The sequence below is a fragment of the Peromyscus maniculatus genome, chromosome 5, assembly GCF_049852395.1.
Source record: "Peromyscus maniculatus bairdii isolate BWxNUB_F1_BW_parent chromosome 5, HU_Pman_BW_mat_3.1, whole genome shotgun sequence".
Classification (NCBI taxonomy): Eukaryota; Metazoa; Chordata; class Mammalia; order Rodentia; family Cricetidae; genus Peromyscus; species Peromyscus maniculatus.
In genome coordinates this window covers 9448830-9469746 of record NC_134856.1, presented here as the reverse complement: position 1 = coordinate 9469746, position 20917 = coordinate 9448830, and the positions used below count along the sequence as shown (strand labels likewise).

The 20917-nt window shown below is 38.8% G+C and overlaps 1 protein-coding gene and 1 non-coding gene across 9 annotated transcripts in view; both read right to left on the bottom strand.

Annotated features, from left to right (window-relative positions):
* Positions 1-20917, bottom strand: part of Cnot1 (CCR4-NOT transcription complex subunit 1) — an 89643-nt gene that overhangs the window by 31098 nt on the left and 37628 nt on the right. For 2 of the 8 annotated variants that reach the window (XM_076571655.1, XM_076571659.1), the window contains exons 11-23: positions 15355-15525; positions 14849-14976; positions 13387-13627; positions 11684-11803; positions 10844-10966; positions 10392-10543; positions 7256-7406; positions 5795-5996; positions 4575-4721; positions 2749-2873; positions 2218-2504; positions 1443-1521; positions 24-254 (exon numbers count right to left, since the gene is read on the bottom strand). In XM_076571655.1, coding sequence (XP_076427770.1) covers positions 24-254; positions 1443-1521; positions 2218-2504; positions 2749-2873; positions 4575-4721; positions 5795-5996; positions 7256-7406; positions 10392-10543; positions 10844-10966; positions 11684-11803; positions 13387-13627; positions 14849-14976; positions 15355-15525 — 2157 coding nt within the window. The remainder of the gene's footprint in view (positions 1-23; positions 255-1442; positions 1522-2217; positions 2505-2748; positions 2874-4574; positions 4722-5794; positions 5997-7255; positions 7407-10391; positions 10544-10843; positions 10967-11683; positions 11804-13386; positions 13628-14848; positions 14977-15354; positions 15526-20917) is intronic. The other 6 variants (XM_076571657.1, XM_076571661.1, XM_076571656.1 and 3 more) reach the window with 3 other exon arrangements.
* LOC121829902 (small nucleolar RNA SNORA50) lies at positions 6853-6987 on the bottom strand. Its single transcript, XR_006072955.1, has one exon. It is a non-coding gene; the product is annotated as a small nucleolar RNA SNORA50 (small nucleolar RNA).

Below are 20917 nucleotides of genomic sequence, written 5' to 3'. Positions count from 1 at the left end.
GAAAAGCACAAAGACCTACTTACTGGCACATCTTTCTTAAAGCTAACTCCCGTTGGCTTGGTGACTGTAACCGTTTTAGCAACAGTGGTGGTTGTTGAGGTGGTTACCATTGTGTTAACCTGACCCGCAAGAGGAGCTTTTGCTGGAACCTGGGCCTGAGCCTGGGCCTGAGCCAGTGCAATACTTCCAGGGGTCGTGATAGAGCCCTGCATTTTCACAGGAGGATCTCGAGACTGCTGTCCATATTCGATGTACTGTATGGGTACAAAAGGAAACACATTGAGGCTTCTTTAAAGAAATGGGGGCAAATTTTTCTTTTCTTTTTTCATTTTTTTGAGAGAGGGTTTCTCTGTGTAACAGCCCTGGCTTGTCCTAGAGCTCACTCTGTAGACCAGGCTGGCCTCAAACTCAGAGAAACACCTGCCTCTTCCTCACAAGTGCTGGGATTAAAGGCATGTGCCACCACTGCCCAACTGAAATGAAAAATTTGTCTTATATGTCCTTCACTTATGAAAGGATAGAAATAATTTTAAAGTTTTCTTTTAGTCCATCTCACTTAATCCTTGCCTCTTACTGGCACCAATATGTAAGTGGACACCATGAACTCCTGTTAAGATAAAATATTAGTATGTTAAAGTGCTTTAAACAAGACTGTCAACTTTAAACAACTTTAAAAAGTAGTCTCAGGGGCTGGGCAGCAGTGGCATAAGCCTTTAATCCCAGCACTCAGGAGGCAGAGCCAGATGGATCTCTGGGAGTTCAAGGCCACCCTGGTCTACATTGAGATCCAGGACAGGCACCAAAAACTACAGAGAAACCCTGTCACGAAGGGAAAAAAAGAAAGAAAAAAGAAAAAGTAGTCTCAGGGGGCTGGAGAGATGGCTCAGCAGTTAAGAGCACTAACTGTTCTTCTAGAGGACCCAGGTGCAATTCACAGCACTGACATGGCAGCTCTCAACTGTCTGTAACTCCAGTCCCAGAGGATCCAACACCCTCACACAGACATACATGCAGGTGAAACACCAATGCACATGACAAATAAAAATAAAAATGATTAAAAAGTAGTCTCAGATATCTATAAATTCCTTAAACCCTTAAAAATTCAAACTTTATGTCAAGCGTTTTTATTGAACACTGGCTTCAAACATACCACAGTGTCTGTAGTATTACAGTAACAATACTTGCCCAGGAAGCCCAAGGAACTGCAGCTGAATCCCAAGAAATATATGAACATGAAAGAGGAAAAAAAATGACACAGAAGTTGTCCTCTGACCTCCATACAGGCCATGAAAAGTGCATGTTTTTATACATATACATGCAATAATAAAAAAATAATTATTAAAAAAAAATCATCTCAGTAGTATTCCTCACAAATCTCCAAACAGATCAAAGGAGATAAAGCCTCTGTCCACCCAACAAGTGTTACAGACCAGGGCACTTACCTCCTGCAAATGATGTGGAAACTGCATAAAGTGACTAATAGAAGCCAAATGCTGACAATACTGAGGATAGTCCTTCAATCTGCCAAAACAACCAAACTTAGTTGTTCACTCATCATTTTATATGAGAACAGAAAGAAAATGTTTTTTCCCCCAGACACTACTATGTGAAAATCATTTCCCCATTGTTATTTGGACAAGTATGTCGAAGGGAGACCACCAGCCAGGAACAGGGCATGTGCACACCCCAGAACTAACAGTAGAAGCACCAGCTCAAGCCAACCTAGCTGTGTCTCAAACAGGGAAACACCAACAAACCTATTCGTTATAAAGAGACGAACATCAAAACGGGGGGAGGAGGAAGGCGGCAGTCATGAACATCACTCCACATTAGAAAACAAAACACTGCCCAGGTATGGTCACACAGGCCTGTAATCCTGGCACTTGGGTCAGTGACGAAAGAGAATTGTGTTTTCCAGGCCAGAATAAGCTTTTATAAAACAGATCCAATGAAAACTTTTAAAAAGTGATTTAAAATTAAGTATCATAAAATAAATGAAGCCATTACCTCTGCAGATCACATTTTACCATCCCCCACAAACAATGAACTGAGGGCACAGCTCAGTATACACTTAATGTGGAAGTACATGTGTGTATGTAATGCTCCACACAGTGAAGATACCTCCCAGAACTCAGAAGGCTGAGAACGGAAGATACCAAGTTTCATATGAGGGTTGGGGAAGAAGGGAGAAAGAAGTATGCCAGTCTATCTACTTACCTATTTTTAAATCTATCTAGTGCAGCAATACCAAAATAATACATTTTTGATCCAAAAGGCTTCCGTAAGGCTTCAAGAACGTATCTCAGGGCCAGACCCAATGCCATGTAAGTGACCAGTCCTTTCTCAATTATGCCACCAAACAGGCAGGCTGTTATATGTAATTCTTTATCAGGATACTGGGGGAAAAACCGATATTCTTCAAACAAGTTCCTCAGCATACAGTTAAATACTTCTCGCTCCCTTTTTATAGTAGAGTCTTTAAATCTCTGTAGCATTTCTAGTACCTAGGAAAGCAAGACAAATATAACACAAACACAAACTTTACCAAGAGTCTTCCTCAAGAGCAGACTTGCTAAGGAAAGTATTTATCAATAAAAAAAAACAAAAAACAGAGCTTAAGACAAACATTAGGATTTCAAATGATACACAGAAATACTACAACACTTAAGAGAATGTCTAAAAACCTTGAAAGGGCACACTTATTTCCAGTTTATGAAAACACGAGTAATTAGAAATCTAGACACTCACCTCATCAACAGACATGGTTGGATGTGGTGGGTGATTATATATTCGCTGGAAATAGCTGTTTGCTTCATCATCTATCTCTTTACTGAAGTGTTGATTGGCCTCTGGCCACACCTGAGACAAGTCGGCTGTTTGGGGCAGGGGGAAAGACTATCAGCAAACATATCTAAGCCTTTCTTCAACTCCCCCAGAGAATTACAGACTGATATGGTTCTAACTTTGGGGGAGGGGGAGGGTGGGGGAGAAACTGCAAGTTCAAGTATCTCTCTAATACTTTTACTACTAGAGTAGTCCAGGCAAACAAGAACGACTTTTAAACAAACTGCTTTACTTACTCCTACTACAGGATTTTCTAAGTCATACTGCAGTAACAAGTTCACTAGGCTACAACTCCTAACATATTTACCATTAACACAGCCCACTCATGATTAGTAATCTTTACTGCTTTGTAATAAAAACATGATTCAACATAGAGCATGACACATAAACACAAAGCAAGCTACAAAACATTAGCATTCAGACAAACCTTTCACACATTTTTAAGCGAGTTCATATTTTATGATTATTATTACTATTACCATGATGATGATGTTATTGGGAGACAAGATCTCAACTATGTACCTCTCTGGCTGGCCTTGAACTCACAGAGATCCATTTGCCTCTGCTAGAATTAACAAATTGCACCACTAACACCTGGCCTGCTTTTTCTGAAAAATTATTTTATGTGGATGGGTGTTTTTGCCTGCAAATATGTCTGTGCACTGTGTAAATGCCTCAGAGACCAGAAAAGTGTGTCAGATTCCCTGGAACTAGAGTTACAGACAGTGGTGAGCTGCCACATGGGTGCTCTGAGTTGAACCTAGGTCCTCTAAGAGTACCCAGTGTCCTTAACCACCTTTGTTTTTTGAGAAAAAAAATAGAACTAGTGTGTACACAGTAAGTCAGTTCAGGCTAGCTAGAACCTGCTTCTGCTGCTCAGGTGCAGGAATCACATGTGTACACCACCACACTGCTCTTTAGATTCTTCTGTCATCAATATTTAGTCCAGTAGTAAGACAGGCACAGGAGTCATTCATCTATCCTGATGGGTGTATAAAAAATGTTTTTTTCTTTAAGGTAATATTACTAAGGAAGTGAGCCTTAAAAATGGGTCTTAAATTTGATCATATATATTAGACAGTGATATTTATGAGGTAAATAAAATTACATATACTAGGAAGTTAGTATGTAATTTACTTCATAACCTTGACTAACTGAAACAGAAATCTGAAATTTTCTTGGCTGTTCCTCCATTCATTCTGTTCCTGACTTCTTTCCCCAACTTGAGAAAGGGTTTCTCTATGTAGCTCTGGATGGCCTGGAATTCACTCTGAAGACCAGTCTGGCCTCCAACTCAGAGACCCACCTTCCTCAAAGGCTGGGGATTAAAGGCGTGTTACACCATACCTGGGCCTTCTGACTTCCTGAAAGCCACACTAATAAATCTGGATGCAACACGGATGATTTGTATGCAAAACTGGAAAGAAAACTCCAAGTCTTTCCCTCTCCCATACCAACTCTTACTGTTATGCTAACACCCTCAGGAAACCACCTCTTATTAACTATCATTTTGTTCTGGCAATCCAGAGTACAAATAGCAATAGCTCTAGTTTTATTTTATTAATTCAAATTTGTGTATTCCCACAGATCTAAAGACATACATCATCCAATGAGGACTATTATCAACATGTAAGTAAATGTTTTTGTCTACCTAATACTAAGGACAACACACAAAACTTTTTTACATGTATCAGTCACACCTCACAATCACAGACAACACTACCACTTACAAGGTTTCATCTTACTCTGCTGGAATGTAGGCTGGTTGAGTCCAGAGGTGCCCAGTTTCCTCTGTACAAAAGGGTCGTTGTTCACTGCAGGAAGTCCAAGAGCCCCAGTTCCTATACCAGTCAGGCTTCCTGTGCCAAGACCACCTACTAAAGAGAATGAAGGCAGCCACAAGTTCAGTCAGTACCTATGTTCTTCACTTCCTGTGTGCACAGGATGTACATACAAAGACAGGTGTGCCAATGCACAAGTGTGGCATTGAGCGGACAAACCGGAACTGCTTTTCTCCTTCACCTTTACATGGGCTCAGAGGATCCAAGGACCTTTCCCACTGAGCCATTTCATTGACCCCACCATTTACAGTATTAAATATGTAATTTTAAAGGTACTCTCTCAAAGAATATATACCAACTTACTCAAGATCACAACGATTAAAGAATGTCATGTAACCATTTCAAAGCTATCATGAGCCAGAATTTCTCTACTTATTCCTCAACTCTAACTCCAAAACTAAGCAAAGAACAACAAGAAGTACAAAGTCTAACAGCTCCATCTTTGCTAGGAAGGCTTTAACAAGCCCAGTGGTCTCAGTTGAAGTAAATTAATCATCAGGTCTAGAACATATAGCAGCAGTAATTAGGTCACTTCTTCATGACACTTCATCCCTTGGGTTTGGGTGTCCTACCTTACAGCCTTCACAAGAGAAGTATGTATGAGGAAAAAGATATAAACTTTACTTTCTTGTTAAATTACAAATCAGTAATACAGAGAAGGAATTAAAAATAGACCAGTATTTTCTATGTGGATACAGTCCAAGTCAGGCAGAAGAAAAGCTTGAATTGGTATGTATAGTCTTTTCTGCCTGTGATTCATAAAACTGAATTCACACTATTACCATGTGACTGGTCCAGTAGTAAATCCCCAGCAGCAAAAAGTAACATAAAGTGTAACTAATACCTAAGTGAGCACCACATTACACATACTATGATTTGGTAATACAAAATTCTTCTCATACTGAATTTACTGTCATAAAATCCTAATCATTTATTTCCATTAAGAGGAACTAAATTAAACAATATGCTTCCTTCTCCCTAACTTGAGATGCTGACATCTTGCTTGAGTACTTTTCTTTTCCCAGTCATTCCAAACCCTTTAGCATACACTACTAACTAGGGCATACTAAAATTTACAACCAATTCTACCACCCCCAACTTCCCCTTACCTGGAAGTTGTGATGAAAGTCCTCCAATACCACTGAACGCCGTTGTTTGATTTGGGGTTGAGAGAGGTGGAAATGCTTTTGCTGGTGACTGAGGGGTACTGAATGCAGAGCCCAAATTTGGAGGAAAACCCTGCATACTCTGGGTGTGAGGGGCAGCTGAACCACCTATACTAAGAGATGCCATTCCAGCAAGAGGGTCAATCTAAAGAAAAACATAACAATGTATTATATATGTTTTGACGAAAGGCAGATATGGTACAAATGTAGTGATTCTTAGTAATCTTTACACTTCAACACCCACAAATTATAATAATTTAACAGTATCAAATCTGCTAGTCATTTTACATACTACTTAGTAATAGGTTTAAAGAGTTAAGTCCTGACGTAAAGTATCAGAGCCACAGGAAGAGACTACAAAATTACAAGATAATTTGCCCTATCGCTCGACTACTAAACTTTTAGTAATAATACTGGGCAGATATTACATTATTAAATCAAAACTAATTTCAACCTGTTGTTTTATTTACAACACAGTAAAAGTATTAGAAATTATCTTTCAGTTAAAACACATTGTCAGATTATATAATTTTTTTTTTTTTTTTTTGGTTTTTCGAGACAGGGTTTCTCTGTGTAGCTTTGCGCCTTTCCTGGAGCTCACTTGGTAGCCCAGGCTGGCCTCGAACTCACAGAGATCCGCCTGGCTCTGCCTCCCGAGTGCTGGGATTAAAGGCGTGCGCTACCACCGCCCGGCTCAGATTATATAATTTTTAAGGTTAAAATAGATCACCTCTGATTTTTAAAAGAAGCAACAAAAACAAGATGTGCTATTCACAGAGATTTAAAAAAAAATCTAGTTAACTACTATCTGAGTTGTAGCACTACTTCACACTTCATGAGTATGGGAAATGACAAGCAGTGTCTTTTCTAAAGTAGACACTGAAGAGTCACTAAGTGCCTTTCCTTCCCTAAACCCCAACCTGCCATTCAGTGCATCTGAAACAGAAGTGGAATATGTTGCTCCCAAAGAGAATGGGGTGGGCAATGTCAGGGAGTGACTTAAATGTACCTTGTTTTTAAAAGAGCAGTTCAGTTGAGAGCTGAAGAGCCCAGTTATAACAAGTCGTTATGCTCTAGTACTGTTGCTTGGCCCGTGAAGCTACAAACAAGACACATCAGATTCAAAGGCAGTGCTTATTCTCTCCAGAGTGTAACTCTAATTTTAAAAAGAAACCTTCTTCATTTACCTAAATCAGTGGTTTTGTATCTTTTCTCTCATTCATGAGCTAGTTGATTATTAAAGTCTATTCTCAGTTATAATGCCTATGGAAGGAGCTCCGTTAAAATACGCTACACATGCAGGTATCTAAAGTATAATAAACTCAAAGGGTTACTGAAGATGCAGAAGCTTGGTCTATTCTGAACCTATGAACAATGCAGACAAGAACGGTTTCATTCCATTACCTGAACAGGAGAAATGGCATCCAGACTGCTAGCACTAGGAGGGCGACCTTTTGGCATCACTCCAGGTGGTGGCTGTCTGGCCTTAGTCATTACGTTACTGCAATTGGCTACCATGGTGAGGATGGTCTCGGATAACTCCTGAGAAACACTCCTACAAGGAGAAGAAAAATCAAATATATGCCTGTTATTTCCCAGAATATCTAAAGATATCCATCTGGTATCTAATAAGATGTTCTGGAGCACATGGCTACAACTGTATCTCATCCCTTGCACCTGCCATTCATTTACCACTGGGATTTTCTGAACTCTGGGTTATCTTCAAAATTTTTGGTAAACAATGCACTTGAACAAAGACATATTTGACTAGTGGCATTAGGAAATGGGGGACAGCACACAAAGGGGGCACGTCTATGATCTCAGCAGTCAGGAGGCTCAAACAGAAATACTGCTTAAGTCTGGGAGTTCAGGACTAGCCCAGCTGACAGAGTGAAATCTTGTTTACAGTAATAAACACCAATACTCAGAAAACTCAGGAAAGCACTGATCAATTCTTGAAGTCAAGAGTACCACACAAATACAGCAGAAACCACAAAAAAAACCAACATCAGACCCCTCAAATGCTAGTGAATATAACTCAGCAGCATACAAAACATAGATGTACACAATTACCACGTGAGATTTAGGAAGATAAAGTCTAACCTTCCGAATCTTACTAGCATACAAGATCACATACCAAGAGAATAAAAAACAAAACTCAAACATCTTACAAATAGCACAAAGGACTTTGACAAAACCCTTTCATAATAACCACCTACTCGGGCTGGAGAGATGGTTCAGAGGTTAAGAGCACTGGCTGTTCTTCCAGAGGTCCTGAGTTCAATTCCCAGCAACCACATGGTGGCTCACAGCCATCTGTAATTAGATCTGGTGCCCTCTTCTGGCCTGCAATCATACATGCTGTATACATAATAATAAATAAAAATCTTAAAAAAAAAAAAACAAAAAAAAAACAAACCACCCACTCAAGCTAGAACTAGAAGCTGGGCTAACCATTGTAATCCCCAGACTCAGGAGGCTGAGTCAAGAAGGTTGCTTTAATGGTTAAAGGCCAGCCCTGTGAATATAATGAGTTCTAGGCCAGCCTGTGCAACACAGTGAGACTTAATCGAAAATGACAAAAAAAAAAAAAAAAAAAAAAAAAAAGATAAAAACTCAAAAAGGCAGAGGGAATTCAACTTGAAAAAGGAAGCCTATAAAAACCCACAGGTATCAACATTGCAAAGCACTTTACACTTTGCCCAAAATCAGGAACAAAATAATGCTTCATTCCCATCATGTAAGACAAGAATAAGAAATAAAAAACATCTGGATTAGAAAACCAGAACATAAGCCAGTTGGTGGTGGTAGGAGGCATAGGCAGGTGGATCTCTGCCAGTTCGGGGCCAGCGTGGTCTGTATAGTGAGTTCCAGGACAGCCAGGGCTATATAGAGAAACTTTGTCACAAAAAAAAAAAAAAAAAAAAAAAAAGAAAGATAGAGAGAGAGAGAGAGAGAGAGAGAGAGAGAGAGAGAGAGAGAGAGAGAAGGAAAGAAGGAAAGAAAGAAAGAGAAAAGGAAAAGGAAATCAGAAAGTTGCCTACATTTATAGATGTTATCTTTTATAAAATACCCAGCAATAAATGTAACAAGGGGGCCAGTGATATGGCACCTGCTGCCAAGCCAAGCTGATGTCCAGAGTTTGATCCCTGGAACTGACATGGTAGAAGGAAAGAACTGACTCCATAAAGTTGTCCTCTGACCTCCACCCCTTTGCACACAAGTGCACTCACACAAACGAGATGTATGTGTACAAGATAATTTTTAATAAAATCGTTTTAATCAGCAAAGACAGACAAGTTTTGTATACCGAAAATACCACAGAACAAAATAGTCAAAGAACTAAAATACAAAGACATCCCAGTTCAAGGACTGGAAGTCTTAATTTTATTAGGATGGCAATTTATTGATGAACCTACTTTGTACAAAATTTTACCTCATACATTACTGTTGGTCTAATCTCAATCATTTGTTTTAAAACAGGCCTGCAAGACCTAATTATGAGCTGAAGATGAAACACATGAACTGTGACCCCAGAGCTGCTTTGCAATCTGCAGAAATGTACCAAGTGACCTTGAAAGTCACATAGAAATTCAAGGTACTTCAAAAAGAAAACTGGAAGGTTCTTTTTTTGTTTGTTTGTTTTTCGAGACAGAGTTTCTCTGTGTAGCTTTGCGCCTTTCCTGGAACTCACTTGGTAGCCCAGGCTGGCCTTGAACTCACAGAGATCCGCCTGGCTCTGCCTCCCGAGTGCTGGGATTAAAGGCGTGCGCCACCACCGCCCGGCAAAAAACTGGAAGGTTCTTAATTCCTACTACTCTCAATGTCAACATTTACTAAAAGGACGGTTTAATTAAGACAGTATGACATAGCAATAAGCCATATATGTATTTCAAGACAGAATTAAGAAACCATAAATAGCCGGGCGGTGGTGGCGCATGCCTTTAATCCCAGCACTCGGGAGGTAGAGCCAGGCGGATCTCTGTGAGTTCGAGGCCAGCCTGGGCTACAGAGTGAGATCCAGGACAGGCACCAAAACTACACAGAGAAACCCTGTCTCGAAACAAGACAAAACAAAAAACCATAAATAAAAACACACACCATGAGAAGACAAGCCAAAGAAATGGTCTTTTCATCCAGCAGGGGTGCTAAGACACACTGTTAATACTATAGTAACTTGGTCCTAAAAACCAACAATTCCTCTTCCTTTATTCCTTCCTCCCCACCCCCACTTCTTTCCAGACCAGGTCTCACTATTCTCCCTGGCTGGCCAGGAACTCAGAGACCCACCTGCCCATGGCACCCCATCATTCCTTCAAACCTCGCTTTCTCCAACTCAACGTCATTAGACACAGTTTTTTGATTGGTTGCACTAGCTTACACGGGATCTTTCCACAAAGCCCTGGCAGGTCAGGAATTCAATCAGGAAGACTAAGCTGGCCTCAAACTCATAATAATCCACCATCTACCTCCTGAGTTACAGGCATATACCACCCCAAGCCTGGCCCAATACAGTCACTTCCAAGTATATTCTTCTTACCCTGCACAAGCCTGTAGACAAGCCAACATTGTTGCTAGAGTTTCAGCAGGAAGTTGAGCACTTTTGGGCTGATCTTTCTCTGGGGCAAGTCCGCCCAAAATAGAAGGGCACCTTCTCTTTAAAAAAGTCATGCAAGCTTGTATAAAAGGCTCCTTTAAAAAAAAAGAAAATGCTTCAGTGTATTTTACATTTGTCTTAAATGCTTTCAAACTGAAATAACTAAATAATGTAACTACCATCTACAACAAACGACAGTTAAATAAGATTTTATATGTCATCTTAAAAAGGGGCTTTTTGGGACAGGGATGTGGCTCAGAGGTAAAGCAATGGCCTAGCATGTGCCAGGTCCTGGGTTCAACATCTTTTGTTGTTTTTGTTTTTTTTTTAAATGTGTCTTTAGACATTTTAGCAACCAAATTTTTAAGAATGAGCAATTCCTGCTTACTGCTTACCCCATGTTCTCTTATTTTATCTGTTAGCCACTTGTCAAGTTTGAGGTATTCCCGCCGGGAAGCAAGTGCAGCAAGGTCAATAACAAAGGCAAATGGAGTGCCATTTAGCAGCATTGACAAGGCCTAAGGCAGAACATTTACAAAGTCAAGTAATAACCATTTCTGTGTACTACTTTCTACTTACTGTTTTTAATAGACAAGTCTATTACATCTATTTCCTTCATCAGTTTTTTTTTTAAAGTACTCTATTTAGAATTAAGGCCCCATTTTAAAGGTCAAGTCATGACCACCTTCATAATTTAACTACTTGTCTCTTTTTCAATTAACAATATCAAAAGCACAGTAAGTATAATGACCGTTTCCCAATTATTATAACTTATATTAACATAGTGATAAGTGATACTTAGTCAACTAGCAGAAGATTATAACAAATTTGCTAGAGTTGAAATTAACCTACTTTCTACAAAATTCTATCTCACAGATTACTCATGACTGAAGTTTAGTCATCACTTGCTTTAAAATAGTCCTGCAAGGCTGATTACAAAGCTGTGGTAGTTTGCCTACCATGTCTAAGTCCCTGATATTCCATTCTGAACGCCACTTTAAAAAAAAAAAAAAAATCAATCAAACCAACCAGCCTTTATCTGAGTCAGACCAACCAAAAGTAAACGTGTGTTTACCTATCTAAAACTATTCTGTTACCTTTCAATGTACAAAGCAAAATCCTAAATCTTAGTTAAAATGAGCTAGTTATATGTAAAATATTCCTAACACATGTATATTACATAAAAATGTATTAATCATTAGTAAACCACTGTGGCTGTATTCCTCTGAAGTCACCTTCAAGTCCTGGGCCACGTCAAGTATTCGAGACAATTTGGCCTGATCATACTGTTCCCCTCTCATGTACCATTCTGCCATTGCGTGCATTATAAGTTGGCGAATTGATGGAGACTGTCCCTAAGAAAGAGAGAAGGGGAAGGTTAAGTGACAACCCTGCCAGCCATTTGCTAAGTACTATTACAAACTTCCCATGTTTTACTTATGAAAAAAAAGTATCACTACAGAGACTAAGCTCAGGCTCAAGAACTATGTAATTATGGTAACATTTTTTACATCTTCCCAAATCTAAATTATGTTTTTCTATGAGCATGTAAGTCTGCTTATTCATTTTCAAACATGAAATATAAGACACAATAAGCCAACTCTACTGGTGTGTGCCTATAATCTCAGCATGAAGTATGTTAAGAGTTTGTGATAACTCTGAGCTTAGTGTTTGTATTTGATGCATCAAGAGACCCTGTATCAAAAAACTAAAAACAAAACATTAAGGGAGACTCTTGGAATCCTAGCACTCAAGAATTCCAGGCCAGGCAGCCGTGTTTTTTTTTGTTTTGTTTTGTTTTGTTTTTTTTTTGGGGGGGGGGGGGGTAGGGTGTAAAGGTATAAGAAGAGATTTACTTGTCAAATAGAGTCTATAAAATCAGAGGTGAAGGCATAGAGAAAAAGGTGTAAATGCTTGCTTTGCAAGCATGAGTACATAAATTCGGACCCCAGCATTTGCATGACTATAACCATGCAATGTGAAAGTGGAAACAGGAAGTTTGCTGGGCTTGCTGGCTGCCAGCACAGCTCTAGGTTGAAGGAAGAGAAAAACAAAGCAGGGCAGGACAGCCTAACCCTCTGAATGCATGGGCGTGCACACACACCCCCCACAACCACACCAAAAACAGGAGACTATGCCTCAAAAAACAAAAAAAAAAAAGTTCTACTTCAGAAAAGATTAAAAAAATACCATTTAAAGCTATCTTTGGGGTGAGGAAAGAGCTCATCTGCGAGAGTGCTTCCTTAGCACACTCAAAGCCCTGGGTTAAATCCCCAGCACCACAGAACCTGGGGATCCTAAATTCAAAATTATCATTTGGCTACATAGTGATTTCCAGTCCAGTCTGCGATACATGGTGACTCTTGACTCCACAACAAAATAAAGACTCGTGTGACTTTCCTAATCTATTTTTGAAAACAACATCAGGATCTCTTGCATTCATAGTAAATATGTAAGCTCTTCATCAATGTCAAAATGTGTCACAGCAAGTAGCAAGTTTTAAGGATGCGGAATTTTAATATCTAACATCCTTGCTCTCTGGCACTTTTAGGGAATTGACAACAGGATCCTGAAAGATAAAAACTGGTGACAATAAATTTGTCTATTGGAACACGAAGATTGTTTTTTTTTAATTTGTCTTATGTGGTGTTTTCATTTATTTATTAAGGTATAAACGGTCTGCCTGCAGGCACATCTTGTGCACCATGTGCACGCCTGGTATCACCAGAGGTCAGAGGAGGACTTCTGGCTCCCCTAGAACTGGAGTCACGGATGGTTGTGAGCAGCCACGTGGGATGCTGGGACTGAACCCAGGTCCTCTGCAAGAGGAGCAAGTCCTCTTTAACTGCTGAACTACCACTCCAGCCTCGAAACACTGAGGTTTTAAAGGAGGTAAATAAATGCAATAGAGAACTGATAAGCAAATTAGTTGTCTTACCTGACCATGCCATGCATAGTGCAAAATAATGGCAGAGTTAGGATGGTTTCCAAGGAAAATTGGCATCAAAGTAGAGATGAGTTCATGGCGTAAGGTGTGCCAGGAGGTGTTGATTTGAAGTAAGGCCAATACCAACATGTCTGGACAGTGTTTGATGGGGAAGCTGAAGAGCTGTTTCACTTGTTCATACTGCCCAACCTCTGCAAGCCTCAGCAGAGATTCAATCAAATCCAAGCTTTTCCTAACAAGAATAAATGAAGAAAGATGCTCAATCATTGAAAATATAAAAAAATGCTGCTTTCCTTCAGTCACTGGGCACTGAAACCATTTCCTTATAAGCACTTTACCATTGGGCTATATCGCTAGCCTTCAAATTCACTCCAAATTAAGCGATATCAGCTACACAATAAAACTACATAAATCACATTCCTACCCAATCCTGGAATTAGAGATTATTCCTAAATGGCTGCTATGAATTCTGAAATCTACACACGTGCTGCTGGGGTCACAGCAAGGCAGAAAAGCACTTGCCCAGAATGTGTGAAGCCCTTCATCTCATGAATATTCTGTGTTGGAGGGAAGGACACCTGCTCTATGTCTATAGATTTAAAAGGAAATTAAAATTAAGAATCAATAACTGGTTTGCCTAATCACAGATCCTCATTACCAAGATTTTTATGACTGGGATGAGAACAAAATAATAGTTAATAAATCCAAACAAGACATAATTTACATGATAAAATTTCTACCAAAATATAGAGTCTTAGCACTTACTATGACATGCAAAGTTTATGTAGCTGTCTTCTGATGTGCTGCAAGTGTGAAGTGCATAACACTAATTAGTTAAAACCTGTTTGGCTATAATTGTATCTAAAACTCCACATTTAGTCCTTGAGGAAAAGGATGAAGCTGTAACATGAAATGATGTATCAATGGCCCCCCAAAAAAAAAAAAAAAAAAAAAAAAGTCGAGAGAACTTATACAACTAAAGTGTTTTGGCCTGTGGCTACAGTCTGTCCAAGAAATGCTATTTTAAAAAAAAAAGAGAGAGAGAGAGACACACACACACACTTTTTGAGCCAATTAGACTACACCTAAATATCAGACCTCACAAAAACAAAGATTTAACTAGGGACAATATAACTAAAAAAGAATTTTTTTTTTTTCCAATCAACATCCTTTATAAAAACCTTTATTAAGTCAACCTCATTAAAAAAAAAAAAAATTCTAGGCTGGAGAGATGGCTCTGAGGTTAAGAGTACTGGCTGATTTTCCAGAGGTCCCGAGTTCAGTTCCCAGTACCCACATGGCAACTAACGACCATCTACAGTAAAATCTGGCGCCCTCCTCTGGCATGTAGGCAGAACACTATATACATAATAAATAAAGTTTCCTTTAAATATATTAACAGTGTTACTTGTTCAATATGAGCTTTGTATTTCTAGGGTGCAGGAGTGTTTACCATGTGGCAATTTCTCGATTGTCATCCTCTGGTGGTGCTTTCAAAATGTCAGTGGCAACAGTATGACACGGATAGTCAGCAAAGCAGAAGACCTCTGGGTTTATCAGGGAATGCTGGATGAAGGAGAGCTGCAACAAGAAGACAAAGTCCTTACTGCCATAAACGACTAGGAATGCTGCAAAAAGATGAGCCACTTTCATGAGGCTAACCTTGAGGGTTAAGATAACTGTCCTTTAAAAAAAAAAAAACTATTAACCCTTTGGAAACCAGACAATTCAGAAGATGGAAAGTGACAATAAGATGGTGTTAGAGATAAACTATCAAATTGGAAGACCTTTGCTACTTCAAGTTCTAAAAGTGTGAAAATAATATAACTGATGGCAAACCACAATTTCCCGAGCTGTGCAAACTAAGTTAAGGATAATATTGTAATCAATGGATGAACTGAATCCCAATGAAAGAAGTGATTACTATTTCTTCGTTCTATACCTAAGCATAACTCTTACCTGGCCTTCTGCATGTTTCCAAGGCCGATATATGAAATCCACTGGAAACACGTCCATGCCCAGGCCCCTCTGAATACCATAAACCACATTGTGAAGTCCTTTGCTGTCACGAATTTGAAATCCAGGATGGTCCAGTTCATAAGTTACTTCCTTGAAATTCAAACTCGGGTTCTAAAAAAATTACAAAGTTAAAGGAACAAATATGGGCAAATATTGATGCTTTGGCCGAGTCAAAATAAATCTCAAATTCAAAGTATTCTATTTAACATACCCACCAATATCAAAGATTTTTAGCAGCTTCAACACGTTTCATATAAAGTTTTTTTCATTCCTCCCTCCCCCGAGACTGGGCCTTACTTTATAAAACTGTCAGCACTGGCCAGCCTAGATAGAACTCACTGTGTAGACCAGGCTGGCCTTGAACTCAGTCAGAGAGATCAGCCAGATGTGTTGAGACTAAAGGTGTGCACCACCACCACCTGGTCCTTATAAGGTTTGGATGCACAGACATAAAAAAACACAGGTTTTCAGTAACAGGATAGCACTAATGATGTGTTATCTGTTTCTAAACTAAAATACAAGTAAAACACCACAGACCTATCTCTGGTAAGGCTGCCAATTTCTCAAGAATAGCCTTCCTAAAGGCATATACAACTGCATTATGTATTTTTTTAAATATTTTATTTAAAAAAATTCTTTCCTTATACATACCAACCCGTTCCCCCTCTTTCCCCTTCTCCCCCCATCTTACTCCCATTCCCTTATTGTGTATGTATTTTAAATTCAGTGCTATTACAAATCTACATGAATGAAAATAAACAAGATATTAAAAATTAGCTGGGTATGGCAACACATCTTTACAATTTCAGCCCTCAGAGCCGGGTGGTGGTGGCACACGCCTTTAATCCCAGCACTCGGGGAGGCAGAGCCAGGAGGATCTTTGTGAGTTCAAGGCCATCCTGGGCTACCAAGTGAGTTCCAGGAAAGGCGCAAAGCTACACAGAGAAACCCTGTCTCAAAAAACCAAAATAAATAAATAAATAAATAAATAAATAAATAAATAAATAAATAAAAACAATTTTAGCCCTCGGGAGGCCGACTCAGGAAGATCCTGAGTTCCTACTCAGCCCGCGCTACACAGTGAGATCCTGTCTCAAAATAATACCCCTTAATAAAGTCAAAGCTATAATGCACTGAAATGTAGTTATATAGAGAGCTGGAAAGTGAATCCAGGGCCTCCTTTATGCTAGGCATGTATTCTATCACCAGTCCTATTAAAGATCTTTTAAAATAAAAAGGATTTTTTTCTTAAGATTTTTATTTTCTGTGTATTTTGCTTGCATGTATGTGTATGTACTGTATTTTGTACCATGTATATGCCCAATTCCCATCAAGGTCAGAAGAGGGTATCAGATACTCTTGAATTAAAGTTACAGACATTTGTGAGCCATCACATTAGTGCTGGGAACCCAATGCAGGTCCTCTGAAGGAGCAGCAAGTGCTCTGAACCTCTAAGCCATCTCTCAGGCTCCCTTTGAAAATAAAACAACCTACGTACATTCCCTTTAACAAGCCAGGTGTGGTGGTATGCATCTGTATAATCCCACAACTCTGGAGGCAGAAATAAGCCATCTCTGTGAGTTCTAGGCCAGTCTTATCTTTCAAAGAGAAACCCTGTCTTTTAATAAAAAAAGGAAAACAACAAAAACCCCAACAACAAAACAAAAGTCTAATAAATAATACACACTTACAACCTGGGCCTTTGCAATTAAAGTCCCAGTCCCTTGAGCTCCATTATTTTTTGTCTTTTCTTCTTTGCAGTGCTAGGTAGGGATCCAACCAGGGGCCTTGCTTCTCTTACACTAACATATACCCAAAGACATACTTGTTTTTTCATAGTGCCATTTTTCTATGTTTAGGTAAACAAATGCATACCATTGTACTACAACTATCTACCGTACTCAGTACAGTAATATACTACGCAGTTTAGGTGGGGTGAAAGGACAAGTATTCAGTAGTAGACTATTCCTCCTAGATTTGTGTTAGAACACACTATTCTGATTGCACAGTGAAAAAAAATTACCTAATAAAACACTTCTCAGAATGATATTCCTTGTTAAGTAACACGCTGTATTACTAAGAAATGTAACAAAGGCCATTATGGGCAAAACCAGTTTTAAAAAATAAAAAGAAGCAACAACAAAATACCTAGGCCATATCAGACACTATCTCAGAAAAGGGGGGGGGGGAAAGAAGGCAAGAAACAAGTAACAAAATATACATAATCCCACAAGTAACTAGAGCAGTAGTTCTCAATGTGTGGGTCATGAACCCTCGGGAGGGGGAGGGCAAGTGGCCCATTTACAGGTGTCACCAAAGACCATCCGAAAACACAGGTGACAACATTCTAGTACACACAGTAGCAAAATGACAGTTATGAAGTAGCGCTGAAGATAATTTCATGGCTGGGGTCAAAACAACATGAAGAGCGATATTAAATGGTTGAATGATTAGCAAGGTTGAGAACCACTGACTGGACTAAGGAAATATCTCAGTTGCAAGTGAAAATTCATGAGTTATGCCTAGAATCCATGTTTCAAAAAGCAACAAAGCTGGGCATGACTTTAATCCCAGCACTTTGGAGGCAGAGGCAGGTGGACCCTGTCTTAAACAAACACAAACCATCACATATCTGTAATCCCACTGATGAGAAAACAGTCCCTAGAGATCATTGACCAGGTAACGTAGCCAAGTTGATGAGATCCAGGCAGACTAGAGACCGTCTCAAAAAATATGGTGAAAGACTAGGAAAATGGCTCAGGAGATAAGGCATTTGGATGTGTTATTGATGTTTGAAGCCCCAGAACCAATGATGTTACAATGTGGGTGCTCCTGTCATCCCAGTGCTCCTCCAGAAAAATGAGAGGCACAGGGAGAAGAATCCCTACAAGACTGAGCTAAACCCATCCATCTGCTGCATACAAGAAACACACCTTAACTTCAAAGACAGACACTACATCCGAGTAAAGGGCTGGGAAAAGGCTTTCCAAGCAAATGGACCCAAGAAACAAGCTGGTGTAGCTATCCTAATATCTAATAAAATAGACTTCAAACTAAAATCAATCAAAAGAGATCAGGATGGACATTACATATTCATCACGGGAAAAATCCACCAAGATGAAGTCTCGATTCTAAACATTTATGCTCCAAATACAAAAGCACCCACATTCATAAAAGAAACACTACTAAAGTTTAAAACGCACATCAAACCCCACACATTAGTAGTGGGAGATTTTAACACACCACTCTCACCAAAAGACAGATCTACCAGACTGAAACTTAACAAAGAAATAAAGGACCTAACATGTTATGACTCAAATGGACCTAATAGATATCTACAGAACATTCCATCCTAACACAAAAGAATATAACTTCTTCTCAGCCCCCCACGGAACCTTCTCAAAAATTGACCACATGCTTGGACACAAAACAAATCTCAACAGATACAAAAAAATTGGAATAACCTCCTGTATCTTATCAGACCACCATGCCTTAAAGTTAGACCTCAACAACAACAAAAATTATAGAAAACCCACAAACTCATGGAAACTGAATAATGCCCACCTGAAACATCAATGGGTCAAGGAAGAAATAAAGAAAGAAATTAAAGATTTCCTAGAATTCAATGAAAATGAAAGTACAACATACCCAAACTTATGGGACACTATGAAAGCAGTGCTAAGAGGAAAATTCATATCTCTAAATGCACACATAAAGAAGATGGAGCAATCCCATACCAATGAATTAACAGCACAACTGAAAGCTCTAGAACAAAAAGAAACAAACTCACCCAGGAGAAATAGACGCCAGGAAATAATCAAATTGAGGGCTGAAATCAACAAAATAGAAAACAAAAGAATACAAAAAAAAAAAAAAAAATCAATGAAACAAAGAGTTGGTTCTTTGAAAAAAAATCAAAAAGATAGACAAACCCCTAGCCAAATTAACCAAAAGGCAAAGAGAGAGCACCCAAATTAACAAAATCAGAAATGAAAAGGGAGACATAACAGACAACGAGGAAATCCAGAGAATCATCAGATCATACTTCAAAAACCTGTACTCCACAAAAATGGAAAACCAGGAAGAAATGGACAATTTTCTGAATAAATACCACATAGCAAAATTAAATCAAGACCAGATAAACCATTTAAATAGACCAATAACCCCTAAAAAAATAGAAACAGTCATCAAAAGTCTACCAACCAAAAAAAGCCCAGGACCAGATGGTTTTAGTGCAGAATTCTACCAGACTTTCAAAGAAGAACTAATACCAATCCTTTTCAAAGTGTTCCACACAATAGAAACAGAAGGAACACTACCAAACTCTTTTTATGAGGCTACAATTACCCTGATACCCAAACCACACAAAGATGCAACAAAGAAAGAGAACTACAGACCAATCTCCTTCATGAACATTGATGCAAAAATACTCAACAAAATATTGGCAAACTGAATCCAAGAATACATCAAAACAATTATCCATCACGACCAAGTAGGATTCATCCCAGGGATGCAAGGATGGTTCAACATATGAAAATCAGTCAATGTAATACACCATATAAACAAACTAAAAGAAAAAAACCACATGATCATCTCCTTAGATGCTGAAAAAGCCTTTGACAAAATCCAACACCCCTTCATGATAAAGGTCTTAGAAAGATCAGGAATACAAGGAACATTTCTAAACATAATAAAAGCAATTTATAGCAAGCCAACAGCAAACATCAAATTAAACGGAAAGAAACTCAAAGCGATACCACTAAATTCAGGAACAAGACAAGGCTATCCACTCTCCCCATATTTATTCAATATAGTACTAGAAGTTCTAGCTAGAGCAATAAGACAACAAAAGGAGATCAAAAGGATACAAATTGGCAAGGAAGAAGTCAAACTTTCACTATTTGCAGATGATATGATAGTATACATAAGTGACCCCAAAAACTCTACCAGGGAACTCCAACAGCTGATAAACTCCTTCAGTAAAGTGGCAGGATACAAGATCAACTCAAAAAAATCAGTAGCCCTCCTATACACAAATGATAAAAGGGCTGAGAAAGAAGTCAGAGAAACATCACCCCTTACAATAGCCACAAATAATATAAAATACCTTGGGATAACACTAACTAAACAAGTGAAGGACCTTTTTGATAAGAACTTTAAATCTCTGAAGAAAGAAATTGAAGAAGATATCAGAAAATGGAAGGATCTCACATGCTCATGGATAGATAGGATTAACATAGTAAAAATGGCAATCATACCAAAAGCAATCTACAGATTCAATGCAATCCCCATCAAAATCCCAACACAATTCTTCACAGACTTGGAAAGAAAAATACTCAACTTTATATGGAAAAACAAAAGACCCAGGATAGCTAAAAGAATCCTATACGATAAAGCAACCTTTGGAGGCATCACCATCCCTGACCTCAAACTCTACTGTAGAGCTATAGTAATAAAAACAGCTTGGTACTGGTATAAAAACCGACATACGGACCAATGGAAT